This window comes from Crocodylus siamensis, chromosome 5 (genome assembly GCF_052110815.1).
Source record: "Crocodylus siamensis isolate JL-2025a chromosome 5, ASM5211081v1, whole genome shotgun sequence".
NCBI lineage: Eukaryota > Metazoa > Chordata > Crocodylia > Crocodylidae > Crocodylus > Crocodylus siamensis.
In genome coordinates this window covers 76663531-76681200 of record NC_143399.1, presented here as the reverse complement: position 1 = coordinate 76681200, position 17670 = coordinate 76663531, and the positions used below count along the sequence as shown (strand labels likewise).

The 17670-nt window shown below is 43.2% G+C and overlaps 1 protein-coding gene across 2 annotated transcripts in view; it reads left to right on the top strand.

Moving 5' to 3' along the window:
* SDHA (succinate dehydrogenase complex flavoprotein subunit A) overlaps positions 1-5961 on the top strand; it is a 33172-nt gene extending 27211 nt beyond the window's left edge. For both annotated transcript variants that reach the window (XM_090049207.1, XM_090049206.1), the window contains exons 11-15: positions 931-1049; positions 1736-1847; positions 2831-2961; positions 3545-3658; positions 4728-5961. In XM_090049207.1, coding sequence (XP_089905333.1) covers positions 931-1049; positions 1736-1847; positions 2831-2961; positions 3545-3658; positions 4728-4814 — 563 coding nt within the window. In that variant the 3' untranslated portion in view covers positions 4815-5961. The remainder of the gene's footprint in view (positions 1-930; positions 1050-1735; positions 1848-2830; positions 2962-3544; positions 3659-4727) is intronic.
* Positions 5962-17670: the final 11709 nt, after the last annotated feature.

Here is a 17670-nt window from a genome sequence, read left to right as displayed (position 1 = left end):
TACCCAACAAGCAAATTACACTACATCACTTTGGGGTATGAGATTAACATATCCCTACCAAAGTTCAACCCACTGTGTTAATTATACCTTGTGATTATGTTTGTTAGTTTTTTTTTATGGACTCTAAGCAAAATTTTATAAATCAGGTATGTCTACAGTATAATTCTTAGTTCTGCTTTTTAAAGTTAATGCTTTCTGAAGATTAGTATAAAAAGCTATATATAAAATTTCTTCCAGACAGACAAGAAACTGCTCCTAAAGCTACTTCAGATACCTTCAGAAAGCAAATTTGTCTTGTTAAAGTTGCTCATTAACTCTTCTGGTTCTGGGCATCACAGCGTGGTTTAGTGACTCACCATCATCTAAAAAAGTTAGCAGTGAGGGGGACTGCACTCAATAGACACTAACATATATCTTATTCAAGTGGGCTTCACTAACCCATCCTTGTGGTCAGTTCCTGTCAGCATGTTTAACCAATATGGGCCATGTGTTTTCTAGTCATGCTCAGTGTTGGCTGCACTTAAATCAATTTCGTAGTTGATTTCCATTACTGAGCACATGCTGGTTTTAGCAGTAGATACAAGATGAACAATGTATTTAATGCATTCTCCTTGTATGCGAATGTAAAACGAGGGGTGCTTTCCCCCAGGCTGACTGGGGAGCGACTTTGTCTTGTACTGAAGTAAATATGGTATATGAAAAAATAGTAAGTAAATGTTCTGTCAGTACAGAATTGAAGCAAATATTTTGCAGTATTTCCAAATATTGTCTGTGATAGCTTTTAAAAAAACTAGCCAGTTAGAATTTGTAAGCGAGCTTCCTTTGAGGTATTAATTAAAGTAGTTTGAAATTGTTACTGTATTTTGAAGACTATGTAATCTTAAAACTAAGCCCTTTTTTCTTATACAACTATGCATTTTATTTTAACAGGCAAACCTCTCTCTTCAATTAAACCAAATGCTGGTGAAGAATCTGTTGCAAATCTTGACAAATTACGATTTGCTGATGGAAGCATAAGAACATCAGAACTGAGGCTTAACATGCAAAAGGTAAGAATCCCAGCATTGGTGACTAGCGTAGTATACAAGATGAAAGTGATTATTAAAATAGACTATACCAGAGGTCCACAAGCTCCATTCAGGTGGTCTGCAGAAAGGTTGTGGACCAACTGAGAATATCTGTACTTATAAGGTAAGACTACTGATATTAAAATATAAGTTGTGTGTTTTGATTTGTAGAATAAAAAAAGTTCATTAAGTGGTCCACTGAGACCCTTGGCAATTTTCAAGTGGTCCACAAAAAAAGAAGTTTGAGAATCACTGCACTACACTATTACTGAGTTCTTAGTGCTATCAATTTCCTGTTGCCATGAGTTCATCTCCTTTATAAGTTTTGGATATTACCGTCTTCTAAATATAATTCACTGAATGCTCTTTCTAGTTGTAACCGACTCAGTGAGAGTGATGGTGAATGAAATGTAAGGCTGTAATGACTTGTGGGTGTTTTTAATTCATCCTATGTATGTCTAGGGATTGTTTTATGTTGAACTTGTGGGGAAGGGCTTAACTGGAACTGCACATGCAGGTGTAAGCGACAAATTTTAGGCGGCTTGAAGTGAAACCCCTAAAGCGATTTAGGTTGCAGTCACAAAATTATAAGATTTTTGGGTGTGCAGTAAAGATCAATTGGTATGTCTTTCACCTTGCTGTTTTTTTTTTTTAACATTATGTTGCAGACAATGCAAACCCATGCTGCAGTGTTTCGTACAGGCTCTGTACTACAAGAAGGCTGTGAGAAGCTAAGCAGCATTTACTACGATTTGGACAAGCTGAAAACATTTGACAGAGGTCAGCAAGCATCACAAAAACATTCAAACCACTACATGTTCTATTGATACTTGTGAATGGCCTTATCTTCTAAATGTTGAGACTACATGAATGTTCTGCAAGGAGGCATTTTCAGCTAAGAAAAAGCTTTTGGTATGAAAGTCTTGAGCCAGAGTTACAGAAGTAAACTTCTGATTTGTCTTGAGGACCACTGAATTAGATCAGAAACATATCATCTTTTTCCTACATCACAGTACATTGGAGAATGCATGTAGTTAGAAAAAAGTCAGACAGTCATGAATGTGAGGTTCTTCATGTCAATTTACTGACTTCTGGCAAGTATGCCTCTATCAGGCTTTACTGCTTATTACAGTTCCTCTCCTCCTCCAGATATTCAAAAGTAGTTTGGACTTTTCAGTATTATAAATATCTCCTTTTTAGGCGAGTACCATGTCAGCCTTACATAAATGGCAGCATAATGTTCCGATATATCTCTTCAATAAAAGGAGACAAAACATCTCCATTTTTTCATAGCTCTGCAAAGGGGATTTACATGAGGATTTATACTAACACGACACTGCCTTGACTCTAAATTCTCCCTGCCCTTTTTCCTAACTTTTTTTTTTTTTAACATATCTCCGCCTGCAGGGAGAGCTTCAGTGAATGGAGTACAAGAAGAATAGCTATCCCCAAGAATACAGTCACTGTAATTTTGACTTAGAAGTAGTTGTTTGGTCTTTTTTTGTAGCATATACATCTCAAAACCCCCATCTCTTTTGCTGCAGATCAGTAGGATTGTCAGCTTGAGGGATGCAAAACCAGAAGAGAGCTTTTCAGCCGCTGGCTTCAGATGCACTTAAAACTCTAGGAAGGGTTGTACTTGATTATAGCTGGTTCTGTAATTCTCTGTACCAACATGAAAGGAGAAAATCTAATCTGGTTAGTCGTATGTGGGTTTTTTCTTTGCTACTGGAAAACTTTTCAAATTTTTAACATCTTGTTAGGTATTGTGTGGAATACTGACTTGGTGGAGACCTTGGAACTGCAAAATCTGATGCTTTGTGCTCTGCAAACTATTTATGGTGCTGAGGCTCGGAAGGAATCTCGTGGTGCACATGCCAGAGAAGACTACAAGGTACAAATATTCTGTGTTATGTGACTGACACTTCTTAGCAAACAAATGCTGTGGTCTTGGATGATTTGTCCTTGATACTATTTTTACTCAAAGGTCAAATTTTACTTGATCAAATTTTTAAACCATTAATGTCTGTTTAAAGTCTGTGGAACTGGCTTGTGATATCAATTGTGCAAGTGAATATATCTAATTGCCTATTGACCAGCGCCTCCAATACCCAGTTGACTGCTTTTTCATGGGATGAAAGCAGTAGTAGGTTGCAGTACACTGCTACTTGACCTTGTTGAAGTGCTGACATCTTACTAGTGATATGGGCAGTGGATTTGTAAGGAAGATTGGAAGCAGTGTAGCAAAATAGGGAAGTAACAAGAATATATTCTGCCTTATTAACTTGCTGGAGCTCTGCAATGACTTTGAAATACCAGCAAGATTTGGTATAAAATATTATAAAGTTTGCCAGGTAGGCTTAAAATCTCATAACCGTATTTATGATTGGAAGTACTTAATTTGAAATGTAATTATCATATGGATTTGTAAAATGGAATTCCTAGTCCACATCAGCATAATACTTTGTTCTGTTTAGGTAAGGGTAGATGAATATGACTACTCCAAGCCAACACAGGGGCAGCAGAAAAAAACATTTGAACAGCATTGGAGGAAACACACTCTTTCTTATGTGGATATCAAGACTGGGAAGGTATGTTGATGCTGTGCTTGGAGGGTGCCTTGTCCTATTGGGCAGCTGTTGATGGGCTGATAATGGAACATTAGAGCCTTTTATTTTTTTTTTTTTCATAAAGTACCTGATACTGTTGTAACAAGATCATGTACTGTGTGCCTTTGAGTGTGTGGAGAACTAAATGTACAAGAACCTTGCTTGAAAGAAGTCATGGAATTGCTGTTCAAATGCAGTTGGTACAGGAATTGGATTACCATAATTTTTCTTTTTCAGTCTTAGTAAAGTTATTAGTAGGAAACTGATAAAATATATTTTTCTGCCCAGTATAAAGCATTTGGAGGAATAAAAAAAAAAAAATGGATTAAAAATCTTTTGTTTTACAAATTCCATACCTGAAGTGATCTTTGATGTTCTAGTCTGCTGTTTGTTGCTGGGATTACCTCACCCTCCAAATACAGGAAACCCTCGTTAATTGTAGTTTCAAATATTCGCGAATGCCAAACTCGTATTTTTAATACACTTTATACACTTACAGGAGCTCTGTGGGAGCTCCGTGCTTGCTGCTGCCAGTAGCCACCCCACGTCCCTCCCCAACCACCAGCTTATTCGTGGATTTTGCCATTCACAGGGGATATGAGAATTTATGCCCCGTGAATGACAGGGGTCGCCTGTACTCATTTTCACAGCCAATTCTAGCAAGGATTCTACATTATTAAAATTGGCCCAAAATTTTTTGTTTTCAAAGAAACATTTTTATCTAAAATAATTTTTCTGCTGAAAACCAAGTATCATCAATTTTTTTTTTAATGGGGAGAAGGAGAAGCAGAGACGTTTGTGGTGGGTTTTTTTCTTCATTTTTTGTTTTACCTGTAAAATATTTTTCCATGAACTTTTAAAGAATAGAAATTAGAGATTCTTCTAGATAGCTCTCTTACCACCTGTACATTTTACAGAAGTGAATTAAACCAGTCCCAATTCTTTTTTTTAAAGAGATTCTTCATTAGATTGCCAGTATTTTCTATTCTGTCTTGTTTTGGATATGACAATTTGGTGGGCTCTAATTAAGACACTCTGCATTGTTTTTTAGGTTACTTTGGAATACAGACCTGTAATTGATCATACTTTAAATGAAGAAGATTGCGCAACAGTTCCACCTGCTATTCGGTCTTACTAATGACTGTTGGCTGTGTAAATCAGTGTATGGAAATGTATGCCAGAGTTTGTATATGAACAATTTATATTGTGTGTTTAAAAAGTACTGTTACATGAGTGACACATGAAAAATACCATCCTAGAGATTAATCAACCTGATGCTTTGCTTGGCTAGCATATAACCATGAAATTGGAGCAGAATGCCTTATGTGCATAGTCATGTAAAAAAAAAAATGAAGTGAAAATTGTTCATGCCTAAATAAAATCTAAAACACTCCTGTATGTGTGTTGCAGTGTTTAGCTTTATCTGCATATTTGCACTGGAATTAACTTTGTGCACTTATTTGAAATGTGCACTCACTTTCCCTCATTTTAAAAATTAAAGGTTAAAGGATTAATGCCACATACAGCTTCAGATACTGATTTTTTTAAATTGGATAGTTTCAAAATTATGCTCCGAACATCACTTAACTCTGCCTTCCTGCAAATTATTTATGTATATAAATATGATAGTATGAACTGTGACTTTCCAGACTTTAATTTTAGAAATTAAAGTTCCTAACATTGCATTTGTACATAGTAGACCACCTCCATTTTTATTTTAAGAAAGTGGTTTATTTTACTTTGAAGTAAATAGTTCTGAGAGAATTGCCTACACTCAGAGCATGTTGAATAGGCCAAATACATTCTTATTACTACCTATGCCAAAAGATTTGAGAAAATGAAACTTGGAGACTCTTTCAGTTGAGTACCATTATTTGTTCTAAGAAAGGGGGAAATAGTGCATTCATTAGGAAAAGGGCTTTTTTTCTTCACAAAGAACAAAGCGTTAGTCTTACAGAAAAGACCTCTCTAAATGTTATAGCTTAACATGGTTACAAAGCACTGACAACATATTATTTCAACAATATAGAGTGTTAAGTATACATTATGGAACTTTGATATGCAAACACATCTTGACTGCTAGTTGGGGACAATCATGAATACTGTACTTGTATATATGCATAAATTTAGTTTCCTAGTCAACTGACAAAGGGCCTGTAAATGACTTGCTGAATTTGAATCAAAAGAATCATTCCTTTACTTTTGAATGTACCTGTTTTCTCCATTGCTTCCTCAGTTTTAAATGTTGAATGCCCAGTTAAAGTTAAATAAACTTAAAACTGGTAGTTGTGTGGGGTTTTTTATTGCTTTGCTTTGCACTGGTAGCTCTGGGTTTCTTACACCTGGGCTTTGGGGAAAGATCCAAGCCAAGGCTCTCATGCTTACTGTTACCAGATTTGCCTGCTACTTTGGGGTGTGCTCATTTATTAGGGCTAGGGTCTTGGTAATTCTATTAATGTGCTGCTTGTGTTACTTGTATTTCTATACGGAGCTGTATCTCTCCCTTCTGCAAGCCCTCACCCCCAATAGAGCTATCTTGCAGGACTCAGTTCAGTGGGGCTGGGTTCCTCCAGTCCCCAAATCAATCATACACACAAACACACACAGATTAACGTGACACGCCTGACCTGGCCGGGTTGATCAGCATGGACAGGCTGACACCCTCCTATGCCAGGAATCAGTTCATCAGAGCAGCAATAACCACAGTCAGACACAAGCACACAGGTGAACAGAATACCTCTGAATCTGGCTGGGTCCAGATGATACCCTCATGGGCCAGCATTCAGTTCATTAGGGCACGTCTGAGCCAAACTGGGTCAATCAGCCTGTACAAGCTGATCCCCTTATGTGTTTCGAACTCAGCACGTCCCAATCTTTTAGTCTCTTGATGAGCAGACCCCACCGTATTTCTGGGCTTCACAGGTATCTTTAGCTTAGGTAAGAGGGGCGTTGCTACAGAGCAAGTGGGGAAAGAGAAGTAAAGAAGGCGAAATATACCCAGTTACCACCAGTTTGACTATAAAAGTTATTTATTGCTAAGTAGATGAAATATATATTGACACTAGTAGTGATAGACTTGCAAAGGAAAAACAAACACAAACAGTCACAGTATACCCTGGTTTCACTAAGTATTTGGGGAAACTTGGCTCAAGCTTAACTAATACAGTTCAAGTTCAGAAATCTATGCTTAGAGGGAGAGAAGAGAAAAGAGAGAGCGAGCTGGGATCTCACCAGTCCAAGACACTTGGGTTGCAAAGCTGACAGGTTAAAGTTTTCAGCACAATCCTTGAAGGGAGATGATCTTCCTCCTGCAGCCTCTCCAGAAGAAAGTGAGTGGTGTCAGCACCCCCACTGCTGCTTCTTTTTACAGATTTTTATACCCTCAGTTTAGTTTCTTTTCAAGCATTATCAATATTGTAAATCAAATTGTTTTGACATTTTTATGGATAGCAGATATCTCTCTTGGTGTTTTCAGAAACAACCGCTCTATTGACAAGGGGTTATCTCAGTGGAACATCCCAGGAACTTGATTGATACTCAGTAAAACACCTACTTGGAGCCAGCTTGACATTTTTATGGATAGCAGATATCTCTCTTGGTGTTTTTAGAAACACCCTTTTTATTGACAAGGGGTTTTTGGATTTTTGCTTGCTGTGCACAAGCCTCAGCTTAGCATTACTTTTTAGATCTTACTATAGTCTTTTAACAGACTTAAGGCAATTATTGGAGCGTTCATAACCTGTGGTGGAGAGGACTTCCACCAGTTGTCTCGGGAAAAGTATGACAACACTTGTGGTCAGGGCTCCAACGGGCTGGACACTGTGATGAACCCTGTACCATTGTTCAAATGTTGCCCATACCCCCTCTGACTTGGTCTATTGCCTCAGCATTCCCTAACCCGGCAACTGAGTTTTAGCCAATTAAGTTTACATAGGCCTCTCATAGTGGGACTGGGGAATGTACGGCCCGAGATGCCTATTAAACTTATTTTTGCTTACAGTTGCGTGTGTGTGTTGGGGGGGGGGAAAGACCTTTGTAAATCCAGATTAGAACTGGTCTCATAAATGGTGAGCTGGGTGTAAGGGTCGATTAGCATTTGGAACACAGCTTCCCCATCATGCAGTGCTTCGTTGATCCCAGAATTTACTGCAGTCTCTGCTTCAGGTTTTTGTTTAGGTTGGGGGGGGGTGAGTCTGTGAGTCAGACAGTCTGTGTCCTGTGTCAGGGTTCCCCAAGAACATGGAGCTGACAGGTAACATTACCACAGATTCCTCCATCCACAGCTTTAGAGAGACAGAATATGGGAGTTTTGGCTCTGAAGAACAGTGTCTTCTCCCCAGTTATGGAAGCCTCTCTAATACCATTTAATCTTGGTATTTGGTTTGTCCTATCACCCGTGAGAGGAGAGAAGATATTATTGACTGTCTATCCAGGCTTACTCTGTTTTTTACTTCCAATGTCTTAGGAGTTCTATTCCTGGAGGGTCTCCTCTCCGGGGGATTTATTTTACTGAGAGGCCAGGAATCTGCTGACATGCCTGTGTAGAATCATTAATACTTAATTACCATTTGCCTTGGTAAATGTTTCTAATGCTAAATTACTTTGGTTGGTTGAAAAATTCACCTTTTTCAACAAGTCTGCAGCACTACATACTGCACATTCAGCTGTTCTCCGCACTGCAAGATCCTTGGATATCTGCTGTGTACGTATGGGTGGCAGGGGGGAGCTGCTCTCCAGGCTGCCTAGTGGCCATGTGCGTGTGTGTATGTGCTCATGTACGTGGTGCCCCCTGCCTGATCATCCTTTTCCCGCTTTCCCCAGCCCCTTGCAGGCTGGAACTCTGTCAGCCTGCAAGGGGAAACATGATGTTTCCTGTGTTTTTCTAATTAAAAAGAGAAAAATATGCATTTCACTGTGTTTTTCTGTGGCAAATGGAGAACCCAGATCCCTGATTATAACACACACATTCTTTCCAACATCCTTTTTTCAGTGCTTGGGTATTTGAACTGGGACTCTAAAGCATATTACTGCTCATGCTAGCTGAAACCCACAAAACATTTGTGATTACATTTTGATTGCAAAAGTATTTCTTTAAAAGCAGGATTTTTAGAGATCGTCTGACTGAATAACAAAATCAAAACTTCTCACTGTCAAAAAGGCTACATAAAGCTGTCCATCTGTAAGCACAGGCTTAGAAATATAAATACATATTTTGTCCAAAGTCTGACCTTGTGACTTGTTTATAGTCATAAAATAAGAGGGCCCTTGTACGTGATGCTTAAAGCGGTTCGTTTCTCTGGAGGCCACCAAAATCACAGACACACACTCATTAGATGGCATAAAAGGTGTATTTGCAAATAGGGTCAGAGCAGAGTCAAAAACTCAGATTACTCTGAACCCACCAAGGAATTTTGCAGGCTGTATTTATCTTTTTCCTCCTGGGCACGTGTGCAGAAACAGGAACTCTTACAGCTCACTTCTGTTTTATACGAGCATACATGTGGTTACATCACTACATACATCACATGTATAGTATAATTAACTACTTAAGTATGCAGGGCGCAGAGGTAAATATGCATCAGCTAATCAAGCATGCTCAGAGAATACTATAGGTCACCAAGAGTTCAAACTCCCCACCTTTCAAGGACACAGTCAGTTGAATTCCAGCTTCTGTAATCTGTATGAGAAAGGCTAGGGAGAAGCTGGGGGAGAGTCTGTGATTTAGTATGAGAAGAGCTGTGGCAAGGCTGGGCAAGGAGAAAAGTCCTTGGCAGTGTTTCTTTCTTATCAGGTGCAAGATGCAAGCTGTGCATTTCTAACAATACTCCATTTCTAACAATATTCCCCCCTCAAGATGCTTTCTGCTCCCCATTTTTATTTAGGCAGATCAAGATAATTACGAGGAATTTTTCTGAGTACTATGACTTTTGCTACAGTCTGCGCTTTGAGGGGGACTGCTGCAACTTGTATCCCTTCAACTGTGGTGGTTATCAATTTTTTTGAAGCAGGTGTCTTCATCATACGGGGATGATTGTGGAGTGGATGGGTTACATTTCATCTACGTGGAGTTTGGGAGCTTAACAGCAGTAGAATTCCATTGACCTGCATACTTGCTGCAATTAAGGGCATAACAGGTAGGTAGTGCATGTGCGGACCCATTTCAATGTTCATGTACGCTGGCTATGTCCCAAACTCCTCCCTGTACCATTATTGCTAATACAGTACTCTTCTAATGCCACTTGGGAAAGATCCTAGCTGCGGTTCTCATCCCATTCTTGACCAGTACTCTTAACATCTGCCTTATCACTTATCAACTATTTTGGGGCCAAAGGAAAAGCCTTCCAAGGCCACTGTTTTCCGGCCTCTCGGAGTCCCCCACAGGCCCAGCAGTTGGTGAGATTGAAGGTACCTGCAATTCTTTCCATCATGTTAACATACAAATTTGTCCCTGGGGGAGCAATTGGGGGAAGCGGGGATATAGGCTGGCGGTTAGGGCTGCTCAATCCTGCTTCTCTTACTACATAGATAACAACAAGGCATATTAAGATTCCCACCATATTCTCCCTTTCTTGAGATCAAATACAGCCTAAACTTTTTTTTTTTACTTTTTTGTCTAATTTTCTGAACTTTGATTAAGCCGTCTCAGGCGCACTTGGAGATCACCAGTGGGTTCACAGCTCCAATTGCTGGCTTCTTGTTTCGAGGACGACTCAGCTTTCGGAGTGAGTTCGTCCTGGGAGTTGGTGTCCTCTGACGCTCGTGGATGTTGTTTTACATGGGTATGGTGTATCCAACGGTCATGGCCAGCAATCTTTACAGCGGTGTGGGTTGTTAGAAGTACCTGGAAAGGGCCACTCCACCTCTCAGTCAAAGGTTCCTTTTTCCACCGCTGCACCAAGACCCAGTCTTCCGGGCAGAAGTCATGTACCGGTATGTCTAAAGGCAGACGCTGAAAGGAGGCTGCATACCTGTAAAGAGAAGACAAGACAGACTGCAAAGCAATAACATACATATGAAGCTTGCTATTGTCTAATTCAAAAGTTACATTTTCTCGCATCCCGGGGGTAAGACTCGAGGCGGTTTGCCAAACATAATTTCATATGGGGTTAATTTAATGCCCCGTCGGGGAGTGTTTCGAATGCAAGTAAGAGCTAGTGGCAATGCTTGAGGCCACTTAAGGCGTGCTTCAATACAGATTTTGGTGAGTAGAATCTTTAAGGTCCTATTCATGCGTTCCACTTGTCCTGAACTCTGTGGTCTCCATGGTGTGTGTAGTTTCCAAGTGATCTTGAGAGCTTGTGCGACTTCTTGAACTACCTTTCCCACAAAGTGTTGTCCTTGATCCGACTCGATGGATTCAGGCAGAGAATACCGGGGAATGATCTCCTGCAACAAATACTTCACTACTGTAGCCACAGTGGCAGTCCTGGTGGGCCATGCCTCGACCCAACCAGAGAGCTGGTCTACCATAACAAGTAAAAACCCATGATGTCCGGACCATGGGAGCTCGGCAAAATCAATCTGCCATGCTTGTCCAGGGTACGCTGCCCAGGGCCTACCTCCCATTGGCACAGGGGGTTTCCTTCGAGGGTTTACTTTCTGGCATGTGATGCACCTGGTAGCAATATGCTGAGCTTCTACATATAGCCCTGGGGCTACTGCTTGGCGGATCACTAGATTGTTAGAAATGGAGTATTGTTAGAAATGCACAGCTTGCATCTTGCACCTGATAAGAAAGAAACACTGCCAAGGACTTTTCTCCTTGCCCAGCCTTGCCACAGCTCTTCTCATACTAAATCACAGACTCTCCCCCAGCTTCTCCCTAGCTTTTCTCATGCAGATTACAGAAGCTGGAATTCAACTGACTGTGTCCTTGAAAGGTGGGGGGGTTTAAACTCTTGGTGACCTATAGTATTCTCTGAGCATGCTTGATTAGCTGATGCATATTTACCTATGCGCCCTGCATACTTAAGTAGTTAATTATAATATACATGCGATGGATGTAGTGATGTAACCACATGTATGTTTGTATGAAACGGAAATGAGCTGTAAGAGTTCCTGTTTCTGCACATGTGCCCAGGAGGAAAAAGATAAATACAGCCTGCAAAAATTCCTTGGTGGGTTCAGAGTAATCTGAGTTTTTGACTCTGCTCTGACCCTATTTGCAAATACACCTTTTGTGCCACCTAATGTATGTGTGTCTGTGATACTTTGCGAGCCTCCAAGAAAGAAACCGCAATCTTTTGCATCAAATTTGGCGAGCCAGGCAGGAGTTTTCTTGGACTACCCCGGAATTCAGTGACAAGATTGTCTCTGGCACCACGGGGAGTGCGCACCGAGCCGCCTTTTTGGGCTCGCCCAGGGGGCTTAAGACGTGAGTCGGGATATCCGGGAAGTTAAAGGCTCCTGTGCAAAATTTTTGGTTTCTGAGGACGCCAGACACACATTCCGGCATTCTGATCAAGATCTCTGGGGTATCTGAGTGAGTATACGAATTCCCTTGCCCAATTTGGTCTGGATCCGGGAACAAAGACGCGTTCGATTTGGTTTAATACTGGGAAATTTTCGGCCTGGTATATGTAACTAGGATCTTTTGGTATTTGGTGTGCGTTGGGTGCACTTTTGTGGGCATATGGGTGCGGGTCGCTCCCGTGTAGAAAACTCGGATACACCTTTAGGTTATATATATATTACAAAATTTCAGTAAATTTGGAAAGCAGGCAGATTATGGAGTGAAGATGAAAAAGGGTAATTTAATTAAGTTTTGTCAACTCGAGTGGCCAACATTTGGGGTCCACTGGACCCCGAAAGGATCTTTTGTAGTAAAAGAAGTGATAGCTATCCATGAAATAGTTATGCAGAACGGATATTGGAATCCATTTCCTTATATCGATTGTTGGTTGCGGGTGGTTCAAAATCAGCCACCTTGGATTAAGAAATGCTTAGTAAAGTCTCATGTGATGGTTGTTAAAGGAAAGACTCGAGGAGGACCGCCTGTACTCCCTGAGTCTAATGAGGGGGGGGATTCTGAATTGGCTGAGTATCGGACCCGCTCTCCAGTCACCCTGTCAGGTAGCGAGGATGAATCAGACACCTCCTCGGGATCCAGTCCCTCTGCACCACCGCTCCCTCCCTCAGGGAAACCACCACCGGCATATCAAAGCATACCTAATGATTCAGAGCGTGAGCCTCAGCCAAGTGCCCCATCTGAACCAGGGAATAAGGGGTATTATTTGCGCAAGACTGTAGAATCACAGCCGGTGCTGAATTGCCCGATGCGAGAGGTTATCGGAGAGGGGGGCAATGCAACTTTTGTCTACACCCCATTTAGTACTTCAGATTTATTTAACTGGAAGAATCAGAGCCCCTTTTTTTGTGAAGACCCTGAAAAGATGAGGGACCTGTTTCGATCTATTGGGCAAACCCATCGACCCACTTGGGCTGATGTCCAGATGATGCTCCAAACCCTCCTGAGGAGGAGAGGAGATTAGTGTTGGGGATGGCAGAGCGCATTGCAGCAGCCAGGGTAGAAGCGGAGGGAGCTGCTGGTCGTACCTTGCGTGATACCTGCCCTGTTGAGGAACTGAGATGGGATAATCATACTTTCATAGATTTCATAGACATTAGGGCTGGAAGGGACCTCGGGAGATCATCGAGTCCAGCCCCCTGCCCAAAGGGCAGGAAGTCAGCTGGGGTCATAGGATCCCAGCAAGATAAGCATCCAATTTACTCTTGAAGGTGTTCAATGTAGGTGCTTGAACCACCTCCGATGGCAGACTGTTCCAGACCTTGGGGGCTCGGACAGTAAAGAAATTCTTCCTTATGTCCAGCCTGAAACGGTCTTGCAGGAGTTTGTGACCGTTTGACCTTGTCATCCCTCGGGGTGCTCTGGTGAACAGACGTTCCCCCAGATCCTGGTGGTCACCCCTGATAAACTTATAGGTGGCCATCAGATCACCCCTGAGCCTGCGCTTTTCCAGGCTAAAGAGTCCCATGGCTCTCAGCCTGTCATCGTAAGATCTGTTTCCCTGACCTCTGATCATGCGCGTGGCTCTCCTCTGGACTCTCTCAAGCTTCTCCACATCCTTTTTGAATTGTGGAGCCCAAAACTGGACGCAGTACTCCAGCTGCGGCCTCACCAAGGCCGAGTACAAGGGGAGAATGACGTCTCGGGATTTGCTCGAGAAGCATCTATGGATGCAAGCCAGCGTTTTGGTCACTTTACTAGCCGCAGCATCGCATTGCAGGCTCATGTTCATCTTGTGGTCAATGATGACCCCCAAGTCTTTTTCTTCTGTAGTGCTAACCAACGTAGCACTGCCGAGCCTTTATGGGTGCTGCAGATTTTTCCTCCCAAGGTGGACAACCTTGCATTTTTCGGTGTTAAACACCGGGAGGTTCTCATCTGCCCATTTGCTGAGCTTGTCCAGGTCAGCCTGGATCACCCGCCTATCTTCTGGCGTGGATGCTTTGCCCCAAAGTTTGGTGTCATCGGCGAACTTGGCCAGTCCACTCCTGACTCCAATGTCCACATCGTTAATGAAGATATTGAACAGTATGGGTCCCAGGACAGAGCCTTGAGGGACCCCACTGGTCACAGGGCACCATGATGAGTGACTGCCATCAATCACAACCCTCTGGGTCCGACCACGAAGCCAATTTCCCAGCCAGCGGATCGTGGTGGAGCCAAGGCCACAACTGGCCAGTTTGGCCAAGAGGTGATCATGGGATACCAGATCAAAAGCTTTTTTGAAGTCAAGATATATGACATCAATCTCTTCTCCCATGTCCAGGTGATAGGTCACCTGGTCATAGAAGGAAATGAGATTGGTCAAACAAGACCTACCTGCAACAAACCCGTGTTGGCTGTCCCTTAGAATTTTAGCCTGGGCCAGTCCCTCAAGGATGGCCTCCTTAATAAACTTTTCTAAGATCTTCCCCAGGATAGAAGATACTGCAGAAGGAAGAGAGCTGAGTGCACGGTATCTGGGGATTATAGTGGAAGCAATGGGGAAGGCAGTGCCTCGGGTTACTAATCTGTCTAAATTGTATGAAGTGAGACAGGGAAGAGAAGAGGATCCCTCAGCTTTCCTCGGGAGGCTGTATGAGGCGTTCCACAGGTTTTCGAACCTAGAACCAGAAGCCCCAGATAATCAACGCATGGTAAATCTTATGTTTATTGGTCAATCCGCTGCTGATATTTGTAAGAAGTTACAGAAAACTGAGGGAGGTGCTGGGAAACCGATTTCAGAGCTGGTGGAAATTGCATATAAGGTATATGGGAATCGTGAGCATATGCAGGAGCGCAAGGAGGATAAAAAGGCTCAACGACAGATGGCCGCGCTGGCAGCTGCTATAACTGGAGGTAACCCTGGAAAGGCTGGGATGCAGAAAGGGAAAGGAGAAAGAGTGGGAGCAGATGTTTGTGCTTATTGCAAAGAGAAAGGACACTGGAAGAGGGAATGCCCAAAGTTGAAGGAGAAGAGAGAGGGGGAACCGAGAGGTCACCTCATGCCGGCAGAGGAAAAGGGTGAGGACACAGAATGAAGGGGACGGGGATCTAAGACCACTACCCTTCGGGTTGGAGCCCGAGAAGATCCCATGGTAACCATTAGGGTTGGTGGCAAAAACTTTGAAGCCTTGGTGGATACTGGGGCTACATTTTCAATGATTCCAGAAAACCCCCCCTGTGCAGGAACTAGTGAACAGCATGTACTTGTGGAAGGGATTGAGGGAATGCAATCCTGACTCCCTGTTTGTAAGCCACTCCTCACCAAAGTGGGGGACCATTTGCTTGAGCATTCCTTTGTATATTCTCCAAGTTGCCCGGTTGCCCTACTTGGGCGGGACCTACTCACAAAATTGCAAGCTGAGATATTTTTCAGAGACGACCAGATGGTGGTCCAGCTACCTGTCAAGCAGAGCTCGAACTATCAGATGGCTCTCCTGGAGGACCGACGCCCTGTATTAAGTTCTGAAGATCACATGACTGGAGTAGACCCTTCGGTATGGGCTGATGGAACCCCTGCGCGAGCTAAGTCGGTCTCCCTGGTAAGGATCATACTCAAGGATGGGGAGGGGCCCGTTTGGGTAAAGCAGTATCCACTCAGCCGAGCAGCCAGAGCTGGACTCAAGCCATTAATAGAGAAATACAAGAGGTGCGGGTGGCTAGTGGAAGTGTCCTCACCATATAATACCCCCATTCTTGGAGTGCCGAAGGCAGATGGGGTCTCATACAGACTGTTCCAAGACCTGCGAGCAGTAAATAAGAAGGTCCTTTCAGACCATCCTGTAGTCCCGAACCCACACACGATTTTGACACAAGTACCCGGGGGAAGCTGAAATATTTTCAGTGCTAGATTTGAAAGATGCTTTCTTCTCCATTCCCCTTCACCGAGAGAGTCAAAAATTGTTTGCTTTTGAATGGGAGGATCCAGATACTTTCCATAAAGCCCAACTCATGTGGACAGTTCTTCCACAAGGATTCATAGCAGGCCCCCATATTTTCGGACTTGCCCTTCAGAAGGACTTGGAGGAGTGGAAGGGATCACACCCCACAGTGACTCTCCTCCAGTATGTGGATGACCTGCTAGTTGCAAGGCCAAATTTGCAGCTCTGTGAGGAAGCCACCAGGTCACTGTTAAACACCCTAGGGGAAAAAGAATATAAAGTCTCTAGAGAGAAAGCCCAAATATGTCAGCCTCAAGTTACATTTTTGGGATATAAGCTCTCAAAAGGAGTCAGAGCCCTGAGTGCAGATCACATACAGGCAATCCAAGGTCTAACCTCACCTAAGTCACCCAAGGAGCTTTGGGCATTCCTAAGGCTAACTGGGTTCTGTCGACTATGGATACCAGATTATGGTGGGAAGGCTAGACCACTGTATGACTCACTGACTAAGGAGAGTCTCACTAAATGGAAATGGAATAAAGAAATGCAGCATGCCTTTGATCTGCTTAAGGCAGCATTAACCCAGCCCCCTGCCCCTGGCCATCCCAAATAGTAAAAAGCCATATCGACTGTATGTTCATGAGAATCGAGGGGTCGCATCAGGGGTGCTGACACAGCCATCAGGCCCGACCTGGAGACCCGTGGGATATTACTCAAAGGTTCTAGATCCAGTTGCACTCGGGTGGCCAGCCTGTCTTCGGGCTGTGGCAGCCACAGCAGTGGTTGTTGAAGAAGCCCAGAAGATAGTCATGGGTGCGGATATGGAAATACTCATCCCTCATGGAGTTCCCCAGATTCTAGGGACTGAGGGAGGAAAGTTTCTCAACCCCTCCAGACAATCACGGTATGAGATATTTTTGCTCTCTAATCCAGGACTTACTTTCAAACATACTACAGCCTTGAACCCTGCAACCTTGCTGCTGGAGCCAGGGAAACCGACGCATGACTGCCTTGAGGTCCTGAATCAAACCACACAGGTGCGGCCTGATCTTGCTGAGGACCCAATTGAAGACCCAGATGTTGAATACTTCGTAGACGACTCCAGCTCTGTCATCGATGGAAAGAGACGAACAGGATGTGCAGTGGTAACCTTGGATAAGGTAGTATGGAGGGAGTCATTGCCGAGCTCATGGTCGGCACAAGCCGCGGAACTCACTGCGCTCACCCGAGCATTACAGCTGGGGACAGACCAGCGGGTTAATGTATACACTGATTCTTGCTATGCTTTTTCTACTGTCCATGCGCACGGACTATTGTGGAAAGAAAGAGGTTTCATTATGGCTTCTGGGAATAAAATTGCTAACGGCCCCCAGATTATCAAGCTACTAGAGGCACTCCACCAGCCTAAAGAGGTAGCAGTCATTCATGTGTGGGCCCATGGGAAGGCTGCTGAGGAAAAGTATAAGCTTGGAAACGCAAAGGCTGATGCGGCAGCAAAGGAAGCCGCATTTATTGGTGGAGAAGTGGAGGAAGTATCCAGGCAGGCCTTGTCCCATGCCGTATGGCCATATGTCTGGGATTTAGTCCCGCAGTATTCCCCTGAA